The sequence below is a fragment of the Calonectris borealis genome, chromosome 7, assembly GCF_964195595.1.
Source record: "Calonectris borealis chromosome 7, bCalBor7.hap1.2, whole genome shotgun sequence".
Taxonomy (NCBI): domain Eukaryota; kingdom Metazoa; phylum Chordata; class Aves; order Procellariiformes; family Procellariidae; genus Calonectris; species Calonectris borealis.
This window is the reverse complement of record NC_134318.1, coordinates 26,649,160-26,664,107: the sequence shown is the minus strand read 5'-3', so window position 1 is coordinate 26,664,107 and position 14,948 is coordinate 26,649,160. Positions and strand designations below refer to the sequence as shown.

At 41.1% G+C, this 14,948-nt stretch overlaps 1 protein-coding gene across 4 annotated transcripts in view; it reads left to right on the top strand.

Moving 5' to 3' along the window:
* The first annotated feature begins 8,712 nt into the window (after positions 1–8,712).
* The window catches only part of BTAF1 (B-TFIID TATA-box binding protein associated factor 1), a 48,038-nt gene continuing 41,802 nt past the window's right edge, over positions 8,713–14,948 (top strand). For 3 of the 4 annotated variants that reach the window (XM_075154734.1, XM_075154735.1, XM_075154733.1), the window contains exon 1: positions 8,713–9,084. In XM_075154734.1, coding sequence (XP_075010835.1) covers positions 9,071–9,084 — 14 coding nt within the window. In that variant the 5' untranslated portion in view covers positions 8,713–9,070. The remainder of the gene's footprint in view (positions 9,085–14,948) is intronic. The other variant, XM_075154736.1, reaches the window with a different exon arrangement.

Sequence of the window (14,948 nt, the reverse complement as noted above, 5' to 3'; positions counted from 1 at the left end):
ACTAGCTGTTACCAGTCCTTGGTCAGTTCCTGCAGGACCCTTGAAGGATTTAGATACAAACAGATGGTATAATTCCTGTTATCTGACAAAATAAACATCACTTTCGTAACTATGTTGGATTCGTCTTTTCAAGCAAAATTAATAGACACGATGTTTCCACAAATGGCTTTGAGATGACCATATGAAAATAGCCAAAGTTGGGTTTGGGTTTCCCCCCTGCCCCCCCTACCCCCCCAGAATTTAGGATAAGGCTTTCTGCCCTATTATTCCTAATGGAATTAGGCAGAGCTAAGCCCACATAATACATATTGTTACTGACATTTATGTCAAATTCCACAGCTGAGTCATCACTGCATATTCGCATCTGTAGTCAATTACTAATTGATCCACATGGTGAAGAATGAAATTAAATTAAATAAATTGCTTCTTGTTTTTTAACTGAATATTGTATTACAGTGGCACTCATTAAAAAAAAAAAATTACACAAAAAAACCCCAATATTTTCTCTTATTTATTTCACAGTTCTACAAAAATGTCATAAAATCTTGCTGGCTTCCTTTGTGTATGTTCTCAGCAAACCTAAAAATAGTTGTTGTTCTATCGAAGAGTAATAAAAAGCAAGACTGGATGGACAGTGTTGGTTTCCCACTGCCCTGAGTGTGAAATCTTGGAGAAAAACACAAGGATACAGAAAATCAAGAGGTAGCACAAAATTATTTGAAGGAGTTGTAAGAGTTTTAATATATATAACTATTGAACTCTGAACTCACAGAAAACTTCTTTCTCTGTTGCTGTCCTGAAGTCATGATTTAATTGGAGGCCTGACTTTTATCGGGTGGTGGAGCCATGGGGCCAGCTCGCCCTGAGGTATGATCATACTGAGTTAACGCTCAGGTGGTTCCTGAAAAGTACTGGGAGAAAGTTTGGATGGGCTCTATGCAGAAGGCTGACTCCCAAGAAGGGCTTGGGAAAAAGGGAGGTCAGCTCCACCAGAAAACTAGAACACAGGGAGATGACTAAATTTATACGCAGAAATCTGCATTACGTGTACAGCTAATTCAGTTCTGCATGTGAAGAATAAACAGTTATCTAAAAAAGGGCTAGAAAGCTTTGCATGTGACTTTCTTTCAGCAGGGCCAAAAGGTAAGTGATCTACAAGGAGCCCCAAGTACAATTAGGATTCTTTCATGTTTATTTGCATCTAAAGTAACTGCTAGCAAGCTGCAGGCTTTTTTTCATGTGCAGAAGTGATCAGTGATGTGTTACAATTCAAATCTGGGGTGCACTGCTACAACCAGTGTGCCAGGACCAGCGGCTAAATGACCTGAGCACTAGCTTCTGAAGATCAGTTCCTTCTTAAGATGTCTCACATGAGGCATCCCGAAATGCAGACGCCCAAACATATTTTGTGGTTTAGAATCTGCTTAGTGCTGGGGAAAGAAGGAATGTATTCTCTGTCTGGGGTTCAGCAAGGGGATATGAATTCCTGGCCGCTGTGAACAGCAGTTTATTTAAAACGTGTGTGCAAACAAAAAGCAATAGCTTCCATGCTCTTATCAACCACTAGTGTTTGCTTCCTCTTCGCTTCAGTCATCAGTGGACCGTGCTTTACTGGTTCCAGTGGACAGTAATTTCCAAACATGCAGATCCCTTTCTTCTTCTTGCGGGGAGTCAGAAAAAACATGACAAAAAAAAACAGGTGAGGAGGCAACTTGGTTCTCCTTCCTCCTGAGGTGAGAAGACAGTAGGGGGAAGGGGGGGGAGGACAGGAAAAAAAAAATTTTAAAAGAGAGAAATGAAGGAGGAGGGAAAACGAAAACTAAAATGTCAGGGGGGAAGAATTATCAGTGTGAGGGAAGAAATATGCAAAAGATGCAAGTGTAAAAAGCTGGTAAAAGATTACTGGGTATAAAGAGGGCACATGCTGGAGGAGGAGCTCCTGGCAACTTCTTATCTGGGTCTTCTAAGCTGTGCCTGTGGCTCTTGGTGAGCCCATGCTGATTAAGTAACAGTTATCAAAAAAATACAGGAGCATTCAGACTTCTAATCCTGCAATAAAGTCATGCGGGAACTTAAAACTAATTAAGGCTTCCCTTTAAGCTTTAAATCTAGTGTATGTGTAGTATAATATCCTGAAGATATTCCCTCCAGAATCCAATGAGAATTTCAGACAATCAAGAAACTACTCCACAAATCTGTCTCACACATTGAAAACAAGCTAGGTTTTTACTGGATATCAGGAATTCCATCATTAGCGGAATCTGAGAATCAAATCCAATTTGTTTATTACAAACATACCTGCACACTTTCAAAACACTCTAATGTTGCTATTACTGTACCCATCACACAAAACTTACAGTTATTAATTAGTTAAAGTGTAACAAACAAATCTGAACTGCCTCTGTAAGAAGTACAACAAGCAAGTCAATGCAGAGTCATACTGAAAGCAGGAGGCATTTTCTTCCTTTATGAGGAACATTCAGGACTGAATGTTCCACAAAGGCAGATGAAAGAGCCCCCAAGATAGATAAACTTAAAAGTTGACACAGATGAGGACGATCCTCATGCAGTTCTTCAATGGACCTCTTCTAACTTTACTTTGCAAGTTATACTACCAAACAAAAGTCTATACAGCAAAATGAACCCTTTAAGGAGAAGATAAGAGAGTAGAAGCTATTGTTGAAATCTGCTAATCACATCTCAATCCATCCTTGGGGTGTAGTCACATGTTCAGGGATGCACATAGTAAATAGAAGAAAGAAAGTATAAACTGGCATTGCAAAGTGAATGCTACAGCTGATTCATCCTTGTCTACACACCGCAGATGAAAAATGGGACCACCATATCATGGTATCTACATCATGTTGGACCTATTTAATAGCAATTCTGGTAGATGGTGAATGGTAAATTCTGATTTTCAAAAGTTACACACCAGAAGTCTTTAACAGGCCTAAAATATATTCTGAGAAAGTGTTTACATATTAAAAGAAAAGCATTAATTGTTTTCTATCATTTAATATACTAGTTATAATAAAATATATAGAGAGCGAAGGATATATTCACCCAACTTTTTTTTAAATCTAATTTAAACTCATTAACTGTGGCAGAACGTGTGACGATGGCCACAGATTAGCCTTCTTTTCTATCTTTGAAAAGCAACAGCTTTTGGAAAGAGCTGGACTAGATGTGAAACCTCTGGCCCTGTTTATTCAGCATTATAGTGTGTTTCTGAATCCTTATGTCCCTGATGACAGAGGTGCTTTTCTATTTATGCTCTTTGTATTCAGTTTGTGCACACAGGAATTATATGCACTTGTTTTTTTTTTCCAAACTGCACAGGCTAATGTCCCTCTTGCCTTAGCTCATGAAAAAAGAACAATCTGACTACTGAAATGAAATAAAGAAAAAAAACTTACAGCCACACAAGCTTAAATAATAGAAGAACTTAATAAAAGGTCTCTACTTGTTTCTCTCCTGTTATTTTCATGTTGCATTTTTCCACAGGCCTATGTAGCAAGACCTGCAGATTTATAGGAAGAGTTTGACCTCATTATTTCTATTTTTCTGTCTCTAACTGTCACTCATTTTTGCCTGTTACCTTGATCCAAAAACACCCACTTAGATTCTTGACAGGAGCTTTTCTCTCCTTCAGTCTTTTTCTGGATATGAAATATTAAATTAATTTTTTTATATATGTATGTATAAATGTATGTACATGTGCATTATAAGTATATATAAAAATTTCTGTATATAAATGGACATCTCTGCTCTCCTAAATATCAGTGAGAGATCAGTATAAAGATGCAATTGTCCATGTGAGTTACAATTGTTAATCTCCTAATACTTCAGAGTTCATAAACTAGATCTAGTGAATGTACATATACTTTAGTCACTTTCTTGACATAGAAGTGGCGTAGCTACTAATAATACCCTGCAGAGAGAGGTAAAAAGAGAGAGGAATTAAATGTAGACATAAAAGTTATTTTGGAAAAAAGAACAACTGTGTGAAATGGATAGATGATACCATTTCCTAAAAAACATGCCATAGGAACAATAAACTACCCAAACTATAAAATATTTATTTAAATCAGGAGCATGGATAACAGCTAGACAAAACTAAGGAACTTCCAGTTTTTATACATAAAATGCGTCCAAAGAATATCAGTAATTTAAATCTTAATCTGTTACAAAATAGGGTGGAAAGTAGAGCTGAGTTAGAAAATGAGAAGTTTGAGATCATGGAACTAAATGCTGGAGAAATTACAGACCATGGCTAACAAAAACGAGGTGGTTGTACAACCTTGGCCAACAAGGCTGATCAGTTGTACAGAATGTCTGTTTATAATGGAGAGAATGGAGATGGGCAAGGAGCACCACTTCTGAACAAGTCCATGCAATCTCATGAGATAAAATCCCTCGGAACAAAAGATCACAAAAGAGAATCACAAGTTTTCTCTCTATATTTGTCATATCAGGAGCCTCTCATTCAGGAAAATTGTCCTGAATGTACAATGTTAAATATGATCAGAGGTAATGAAATCTAATGAGATAATTATACAGCTCTGGTGACATTTGGAACCTTTTAGATGTTGGCGATTTTCACTAAATGATTCTTATTACAATCCTGTTTGATGTTGAGAAATTGGAGCCCATCAAACTTTTTTCGCAAATGTTGCTATTCTGTGTTGTGCCTGGCAGTGCCTTCGCCCTGATTTGTCTCTCGGAATACAGCATTTCATTGGTATCTCTGAGGTGCTTTTTGAACTAAGAGAGCTATCAGTCAGCATCCAGCCTCCAGCCACCATCATTTATGGTGAAGAACTTAAAAGGAAGACCATGTAAAAGTTGCCACTTTTTAAGGAGGCTTTCAAGAAGGTTATGCAGCTAGTCAAAAATTTCCTTGGAATAAAAATGAGACAATTAAAAGCATGCGAGTTGGCATGGAAACTAGTGAAGCTTAGATGATAAAAAATAAATACACCTTTAAATTAAAATAAGCAGAATAGCAATAAAAAGTATGAATTAGCAAGAAACGAGATTATTCAAGAAAAAAAAAATCCTTCAGCAATCAGAAATCTGATTTTAGTGATACCAGCAAAAAGGGGCCTAACCTACCTACCTAGGTAGATAAAATGTAAAATAAAAACTAGGAAGATTAAATAATACTTGAAGAAGAAACAGTTAAATATATAAAAATAAGTAAGAGTTTTAAAGTATGTTAGAAATAACCTACAAGATAACTGGTTAGTTTGCAGACCTCAGAACAGAAAGCATCATTAAGCAATACATGTTGCAAAGAACCTGCACAATTTACCTGTATAAGATCGTAACACATAAATTTATCTCAGAGCAACTTTTCCCCAGATAATCAAAATTATGATAGTGATTAAGACACCAGCAGAGAAGATGTCTGAACAAACTGCTAAGCAGGGACAAGCTGCTAAGACTAGCTTCTCTTCAGACAGATTTTCAAGGAAATTTAGAAATCAAATAAGACAGACACTAAAATGCATGCAAACTATTATGAAAATGATCTTTTTTACCAGACTAGGAGGTATCAAATGTTATACCTACAGTTACAGAGAGGTTGGTGTGATCCTAAGCAATACAAACCTACAAACCTTCAGGACACGAAAATTAACTGGAAAAATAAAACTAGAAGACTAGAACATGTAGAAGATTATGGCATGTCAGGTCTAATCAGGAGGGTTCCACCAGGAAAACTGTGCCTCTGTCATCTACTATTTGCACAGCTGTAGCACTTGGGGACTGCACCATTTTTTCCTTAGGCTCTGTAGGCATACGTAGTAAGTAATAAAGCTGCAGTTGCTATGAATCTGCAGACTAAGCAGTAAGAGTTCACAGGTGGACACATTTGGCATGAAGAGGAAAACAAAATAAAAATAATTGAAATCAATACAGGAAGTAATGATCATAACATACTAACTGACTGGAAATTATTGAGTTTTATCTAATTTAGGAACAGGTTTGAGAGAGTATACTGGCACACAGCAGATTTGCAGGGGGGATTCTTTTAACATATATGAAAAGAAACAGGAGAAAATGTATGGCTATGCCTTGAAAAATGGGTCAAAAGAAAACAAATCTGCAAAAAAGGATTGGTATGACTTATGGAGCAGGTGAACAGATGCATGGACAAAGAATAATTGGTTTTCACAGGGTGTAAGAAAAGGACTCAGCGGAAGATACAAGTGAACAGTTAAGTAATTATGTGCTTTACGTAAACATCACATCAAAATACAAAAATACATGGTGTAAAACTTGAATGAATTGTGTTTCAGTCCAGAATGCCTGCTATTAGGTAAATAACAGATCATTCTTTCTGTCTTTTGCAGATTGTTCTGCTTGGACTGCCCGTTATCATCACTTCAGCAAGTACTCGGAGCATAAGACCCACCACCAATATTTTCCTGCACTTATTTTTATCAGGTAGGATAACCCCTCTGGAGCTGTTCAAAACAAATTTTATTGCATGTTTGATGGGCACTCTGCCTTGACTGCTATTAAAACAATGCATAAAATGTTTTTAAGGAGCCTAAGAGGAAATAGAGTGTTAGAATTGGAAGTAGCACCTGAGGGTCATTTCAGTAATGTCCACAGCAGGACAGGATGGCTGCTGATTCCTGGCTAAACAAAGGCGGAAATATTATCAGGGATGTTTGCTGTACATCCGTGTCAACAGCATTGAACACGCAAGAAAAATATATCCACCCTCAGCCTGCTCCTTGCTGCTCCCTACCACATAGGAGCATCCGTTCCTCCCCATCACGTAGCTGAATAGCAGGCACCCCATCATGTGGAAACATGTACACACACGGGACAGGAGTAGATGTGTGCCTCGGATCATGGGTCAGGGACCCAGGCAGATGCACCTGCAAGACATGATGGCATATGGTAGCAGAAAGGAAGGTGCACGCAGTTTTGGGGTACTTCAGTAAGAGCCTCTTGGCCTCTAACTAAACCCACTGTATTTTTTTGTGTATTCTGCTACAGGAGGCATATTGAGCTGTCTAAAGGTAATTACATCAGAGCCATGTTAGGGAAGAGAAAAGGCATTATCTGGATCATTGAGTGTAGCACTGTGACAAAAACCATCTCTACCACTGAAAATGAAGTCTGTGGTTTACTCTGGCCACATTCTGTGATGCAGAGGCCTTAGGCTGACTCATACCGCCGGTGTTTGACGTTCCTGAAGTTGCCGCTTTAATGCCAGCTCCTACTCACTGCAGAGCTCCCACCAAAGGACAGGAGAGGGGACAGGGAAGAGGCACCCGGGGCAAACCTTATAGAGGACTCAAGTATACGCTGGACCCGCATGGTTAAGAATAGATTGAGGTATTATGTACCAGTACCTTGTTTATAGAACTATAAAAAGACAATGAACATGCAGATGGCATTAGCATGTCTGTTTGGAATAGGCATCTGTTAGTGGGGAATGAATGAGCGAACCTATACATGAAGAGTTAACTACTACAGGAAAAGGCAAACCGTCCAGAAGAAAGCCGGGGGGCGAACAGAAATCCCCATAGAAAGGTTTGGTATGAAATACGCACCACAACGGGCTTTAAAGGAAAACTTCATCACACAGTATTATGCAAATTCATTTGTTTATGCAAGTTCATGCATCACTTACAGGAAAGAAAAATCTTACTGTTGTGTTTTCGACTTACCAGATGAAAGGTTATGTACGTCAGCTAAATTTACGTCCCTGTCTGGGATCATTAATTTAAATGGTTAGTCGAAGGCTAATTTCTTAATTTGTATTTCTCTGGATCTGATCTAAGCTGATAGCATGCACTTGGAAAGCTTGGTCGTCTTTCCCAGGAGTTAAGGGGAACCGCGGCCAGCTGCCCAGGGTACACGCCTGGCGGAGCAGACTGCCGGCGGGCATCCCGGCGATCTCTAAGCCCCGTTCGGCTCTACAGGCCGCCTGGAGCCCAGCCGGGCCGGGAGGACGGGCCGGCTGCCTCAGTGAAGGAGGAGACGGCAGGAAGTGGAAGGAAACGCAGCCGGTTACGGAGTCACCGTAGCTGGGCCGCGCCGCGGGGAGCGGCTCAGATGCCCCCCTGCTGCCTGTGGGGGCTGGTGCTGGTTAATAAACCCTTGTGAATAACGGGAGGGAACTGCTGCGAGGCCACCACCGGCCCCGACTGCCCATCTTCCTGCGGGAGGGACGGCGGATGGGGGCGGCCGCCCGCTCGGCCCGGCCCGGCCCGGCCCCCGGAGGTGCCGGGGCTGCGTGCTCGCGCAGGGGGCGCGGCGCTGAGCGCGGTGCACGCCGGGAGCCGTAGTCTCCGCGGGCCGAGCGGCCGCGCCGCAGCACCGGGCGTAAGCCGAGGGGCAGCGCACGTCGGCGAAAGGGGAGTGCGGCGTGAGCTCGCCGAGTTCCCGGCCGTTCTCTCCCGCCATGGTGGGGAAGAAGCGCCACCACCCGTTGTACTCGCAAGGAAACGCGAGTACTTCGCGGTTTGGTGCCTTCTTCTCCCCTCGGGGTGAGGGACTGGGGCGCTCTCCTTTGAGCCTCCCCCCACACACGTGCAGATGGTACGCCCCGCCGGAGGCCGGCGCTCCCCCCCCGAGCCGGCTCGGTAGGCTCCATGGCCGTTCCTGCTCAGTCCGGGCGCTGCGTGCGCCCGCCCTCCGTGCTCTTAGAAGCGCTCCCTCCATTGGCTGCGGCCGGGCGCTCTTGCCAATCAGGAAGCGGCTATCATGGAGGAAGGGAATAAATACAAGATGGCTGCTCATATAAAACCAGGCATTGGGCTTCGCCCTGGCGATGGGGGAATAGAAGCTTTAACTCGCGCTCCGAGGGTTGTGCACCGCTCCCGCCCGCGCCGCTGCTGCCCCTCCGGGGGGAGCGAGACTCTGACCGTTGCCGGCCACAGCTGCGCTCAGCCGCTCCCCGCGGATCACCGGCGGGGCCGAGGCCGGGTGCGGCGCCCGAGAGGCCCGAGCTAGGCCCTGCGCACTCCTCCCTGGGAGAGCGGCGCCGGTCCCCCCGCCTGCTGTCCCGCCGCTCGCTTCCAGCGAGGCCCAGCTCCGGGCGGCCATGGCCGTCTCCAGGTCGGTAGGAGTCGGGAAGGGTGGGGGTAAGGAGGGCCAGCAGCGGCGGCCCAGAGTCCCCGGCCCTCCGTGTGGCCTGGCTTCGGGGGAGTGCGGGGGTGAAGAGGGGTGCCCAGTTTCCACCCCCTCTCGCCTCGGGAGCCGGCGGAGGCCTCGCCGGGGCCTCCACGCTCCTCGGCGGCATGGGCCGCCTCGGTGGGGTTTGGGGGTGGCTGCGTGCTCCGGTGCCTGGCTTTGCTTCCTGGCCTGGGGTAACTGCCGTGCCTGGCGCACAGGGAAGCCCCCTCCCTTCCCTAGGCCGCAGGGGCTCTGCCTGGGGCGTCTCGCCTTCCTCCTGAATTCGACACCTTCGTTTTGTTGGCCAGTCCTTCCTCGGGTTAAACTGCTAGGGAATAGGGGATAATGATACCGAGTCTCAAAAACTGGCAAGAAACCGTTTTGCCTTTCAGAGCCCTTAGTTGTAAAGTAACCGAAATAAAACAGGCTTCCATGGAGAAAAGTGATTAGTGTGTTCTGGCTCTGCCTCAAGATGTTGGGTAGTATCTGCTTACACACATGTGCGCTGGGGTGTGCCAGCGTTTAAAGTATTCACAGATACAGAGGTATGTCTTAATAGAGCTGTTTTATAAAAAGTGCTGAGCACAAATTCCTGCCATCTTTTTTCGTGTGAAATGGGCGTGTTAAGCTTACTAACAGGATAGTTGAAAGGAAACCATAAATCCAAATTAACCTTGTGATAGATTAGCCTCAAGTCACATGTTGGTAGTATCCCTGTACTTCCGAAGTGCTATAACAAATGTAAATTCTATTTCTGAAGCTGTGTATGAATAAGTTTACAATTCTATGTAGCAAAGTAGAGGTGTGCACGTTTATAATCCATTATTAATCCATTATTAATATGGATTAATTAATTAATATTATTAATAAATCCATTATTAATAAAAATTTATAGCAACAATACATCTTTTAAGACTTTTAGTGGCAGGTGTTTTAGTTTCAGCTATGTAGTTTCTACAAAGTATCCCTTTATCTTATTCTACTCTTATTTTTTATCAATTTATTATATATTAGTTGGGTTTTTTTCCCAAAGCTGTCCATAAGACTCTGGAAGTAGTAAGGATTACTGTAATAGGACTACTATGTACATTAAAATACTACTGTATGCCGTCATGTAAAATAGAGGAGTATTATAATTACATTAGGTCTGGGGCAGTCTGCTTAAATAACTGTGCTAACATACATGTGATATGTGGGCTAACTGGAATATCAAGATGCAGTTTTTCAGCTGTATGCTGAGGTTGTGTCTACTGTAAAGATTGGTTTCACATTCAGTTACCAATGTTTCTGTACTTCTGTAAAACTATGTAGCTTTAGTGAAAAGTAGTAGTGCTCTATGCAAAGATTTAGTTAACACCTGTTTGGTCTGGTAACTGACAGGAAAAAAAATTCTGTTTTGGATAAGGCTCATTCTAAGCTTCAGAGTGGAGCACTAAAAAAGTTGGTGTGTTAATAATGTTACATGTGATACATTGCTTCAGAGTACAGTTTTAAGATCAAAATGTTACACAAATTGAACATCAGGTATAGAACTTTAATAAAGGTGCTGTAATACTTGTGAGTTCATATAGAATTGTTTCAATTCCACATGTAAATTAGGTGAAAGAATTACACATTTTGGACTACTATAACATCTTGGTTATTCCTGGTGAACTCCAGTGTTTCTATAATTGTAAGAAGTGATATTGTGTAAATTTGGCCTCATGCATGTTTTAATAGATACAGCAAAACTTGTCCATATCCCTTTGAAGTTACACAGCAACTCTTGACAAATGAATCCTTCGGTTGCTGGACCATAGGAATGATGATATAATGTCAGTGTTGATTTTGTAAATAAAAAAAAATCTTGTCTTCACCTTTTACTTCAGAACATTGAATTTCTAAGGTCCTTTCCGTTCAGACATATTACAAATAATTGTTTTGTACACTTATGTACCACATAACTGTGTTTCTGTAAAGGGTGTAGTTATTCCAGCTTCTGTACCAGCCCCATTTAATTTTAGAGATCTGCATTTTTCCTCTAGGTAGTTACAGTTACATTTTGTATTTTTGAAGAACCAACATAATACTTCATTGTTGAATGATTCTAACTATGTAAGTGTGGAGAGTGAGGGAGAAGTTGATTAAAACTAATCTTTCTCCGAGGACCATAGTCTTTGCGGAGTACATACCAAACATTGATATTAACAAAAAACTTCATTAGGGTTAGTTCTGTGTTGGAACGATATTTTAAAAAATAACCATTGTTGGAGGTGGGGGGAGGGCTATTTTTACATTCTCAAAACAGTAAATTATCAAGTTGTGGTTTTCCCAGTAAAGTTTAGTTTCTACTGTTTGGCCAGTTGACAATCGTTCTCAAAATTGTTCTCAAAACCCTAGTCTGTTCAGGAAGATCTAAACAAATACAGGGAATGCTTTGAAATATCTCAAAATTAGATTGAGAATTTGCAGCTTTGCTATTAATGAGGTCATCTTAAAAATAATTGTCACTTACTTGTAAACTATTGACAAAAGATTCTGATATTTTATTCTGCATTATACATGTACATGCTTGTTTTACCAGATTCTACTGTTACACAGACTGAAGACCTACTTCTATATAACACTTCTGTGATGATACACTAGAAAATAGACCTAAAAGCAGAACAGTAGATACCTCATATCAAAAGGTGTTGCAGAATAGTTGCTTTGTATATGCTCATCTCTTTGGTAGTTTTATTCTAAAAAGACTAACTAATGAACACCATCCTCCAGAAGGATGTTTAGGTGGGTGAGAAGGTCAATGTGAATGCACAAGCTAATTTGGTAGGCTTTATCTCCAGTCTCTGGTCTTAAAAGTATATATGAAGTAGTATAATGTTTGCATAGCTAATAAAAAATAAAAATAGTTCTTGGTAGTGGAACTGAGAAGGAAAAAAGGAAGTGAAAAGTTTTGCTTCAGCTTCATTCCTACAAAGTGTATGTTGCAAGTGAATAAATACAATGGCTCGCTAGTGATCTTTTCAGATACTTTAGATGCAAAAGTAATACTGCCAATTTATGGAAAATTGCAATGCTCATAGGTTACTCAGGGTGATTGAGTTTCGGTAGGTAATAAAGTGTTGATAGTCCCTTTCAATATCTAATAAAACTTTTTTTCCAGTTTCTTTAATGTGTTCAAAGGCACCTCATGTATCATTATTCCAACACCAAGGCTGTTCATGGCTTTCTGATATTTTTGAGGGCCTTCACAGTATGAAGGATAACAAATACGCTTTTAAAATGTGATGAAATGCATGAAGCTGGTAAGATGCATTACGAATAAACAATTTGATTTTAATAGGTATATTTTTAAGTTCACCCTGAAATACTTTCTTAAAGACAACCTCTTCAAGGTAATTTCAAGACACTTTCTTAAGCAGGTACGGGAGAGCATAACAACTTGCTGCTGTTGCAAGCCATTCTTGATTTGGTCCATGTAAGTTTAATACTAGTTTCTAGAGTTTTCAGTGTTTTCATTTACTTGGATTTGTGTATAACTGGTAATATGTATATTACAAACCTAGGTTTTTATTTTAAAATAAATAACAATGTCAGAAGGCTATAATAGTAAAGCTCCTGGAAAATAAGCAGGCCTCATATGTGACTCTTGGCTTTTGAAGTGTAGGGCTGTGACTTCCCAAGAACAAATGGCTGCGCTGGCTGGCATAATTACTTACGCAACATTTCAAGTTTAATACTGCATCATTGGGAGGTTGAAGTTCTTATAAGATACCAAAATTATCCAAAATCTCTTTTGTGGGCCGTATGTATCTTTTAGAAATGTACTTTGGGGTTATCACAAACTTTCTAAAGAAAGAATTCAGCTTCTAGCTTGTTTGGAAGCTATTGCTTCATGGCTGCTCTTGCATGAAAAGCAAGAGTTAAACCGAACAAGAAGTATGTTTTCACTACTACTAAAAGGCATATGCTTGTACCATCAGAATAGGTAGACGTTCTAACCAATGTGCTTACAGGAGTTCTGACTCAAAAGGGGGGGGGAAAATAGTGTAACTCTTCTCTTGTTGTTGGAGATTAACTTGAAGACCAGAACAATGGACTACCTTCCTTGTTGCTGTCATGGGGAGGGGGGAAGCAGAAGTAGCATGTGCACTACTGCCCAAATGAGGTAGAGCTGTAAAATTTCTGACAGCTAACAGACTGAAATGAAAGTTGAAACTCAGGATTGCACTCTGATAAGAATTCTAACCTGCTCCAGCAGCTAGAACTGGAATTCTCACCAAGGCATTCCCTGTATCACTTGTTGATACACTTCTTGTATTAGTATGTCTTTACAGCTGTTTTGATTTCCTATTCTTTCCTACAGTTACTGTAATGTAATTGGTCATATGTATTTGGGCTGCATTGTTGGATGTAGATACATGTGTAATAGTTAACGAATAAAACTTGTACAACCTAATGCTCTGGATCAATATGAAATATACATTCCATATGGAATTAATTATACTAATTTTAGCATTTGGTTGGCTTCCATATGCAGTATATAATACTGTGACCAGTGTGATGGAGCTCTAGTTTCATTCCAGGTGTCCCTTCCACTGCTCTGTAGGAAGCAAGAAGATTTCTCTGTTGTCCACGGCCCCACCTTCATAACTATTTACTCCACAGTCTCCGTCCTATGAGAAGTAAAATCACAATCCATTCTTTATGTGTATCATCACACTTTTTTGTTCTGAATTCTCTTCAGTGATTTTTCTCTTGCTTGCTGATTGTATATTGGAAAGTCGTTTACTTGATTATCTAACAGTTTGTATGTGCTTTAGTAGGGGCTTGAGTTTTTTGAGCTGGAAAGCTGACCAGCTCAATGATGAAACACCATCCTGAACAAAGGGTTATCACGTCAACAAGAAAAGCTAAGGCATCTCTGCTAGAACTTAGGTTGAATTTCACAGTGAGTGTCAACCCCTGTCAAGTCTAAATTTTAATTTAGTGATGTGTCCTAGGTTTCTGGGCTACTTCTGTACTAAGAAATAGTGCCTGGGAGGAAGCTCCTGGGTGTTGAAATATGATTTATACTGTAAACTCCTAAGAGTATTCCCTTGCCTTCTGATGGGTGCCAGCTAGCAGTTTTCCAAAGAGCTCTAGATAGAGTTTGACATTAGAGTGTTCCAGGGACTATGCCACTAAGGGTTTTTTGTACAGTCAGAAGTTTTAATGGGTTGGAGGATATGTTAGGATGGTTATGAGTTGTTCTTTACCAGTTGGCCTTTACTGTCAAAAACTGCTCCCTGTCCAGTTAAACATACTGGTGTGCACAGAGACATAGAGTGCAAAAGGATCACTTCATTGGCAGCAGTGATCAGTTCACTGCCCCTTTCAAGCCTCAGCTCATTGAAATCAACAAATTGGAAGTTTCCCCATCTGAAGTCCTGTGGGGGCCCAACTGGGTCAGACTGCTTACACTGGGATGATCAGGATCCTTATACAATTCAGCTGCATACGTCTTCTTTTGGAAACATTTTGGAGATACTGTTGATAACCTCTGTATCTTGACCTTATCATTAACTGTCCCGCTGCTAGCTTTTTAATGCCTCTGTAGCTGAAGGGCTTTCAAATCCACATCATCCAGTTTCCACAGGAGTGCCATAAGGTTCACTTTAAATATGATAACTGTCCCTTCAAATGGAGATCAGCCCTCTATTTGGAGACATACCTTTAGGCAGCAAAGAACTGAATATTAGCATGAAGAACAGAACAGGTCATTTGTAGCAACATTTGCCTACTCTGCCTGGGTACATATCTAACTTAGTTTAATGCTGAATACGCAG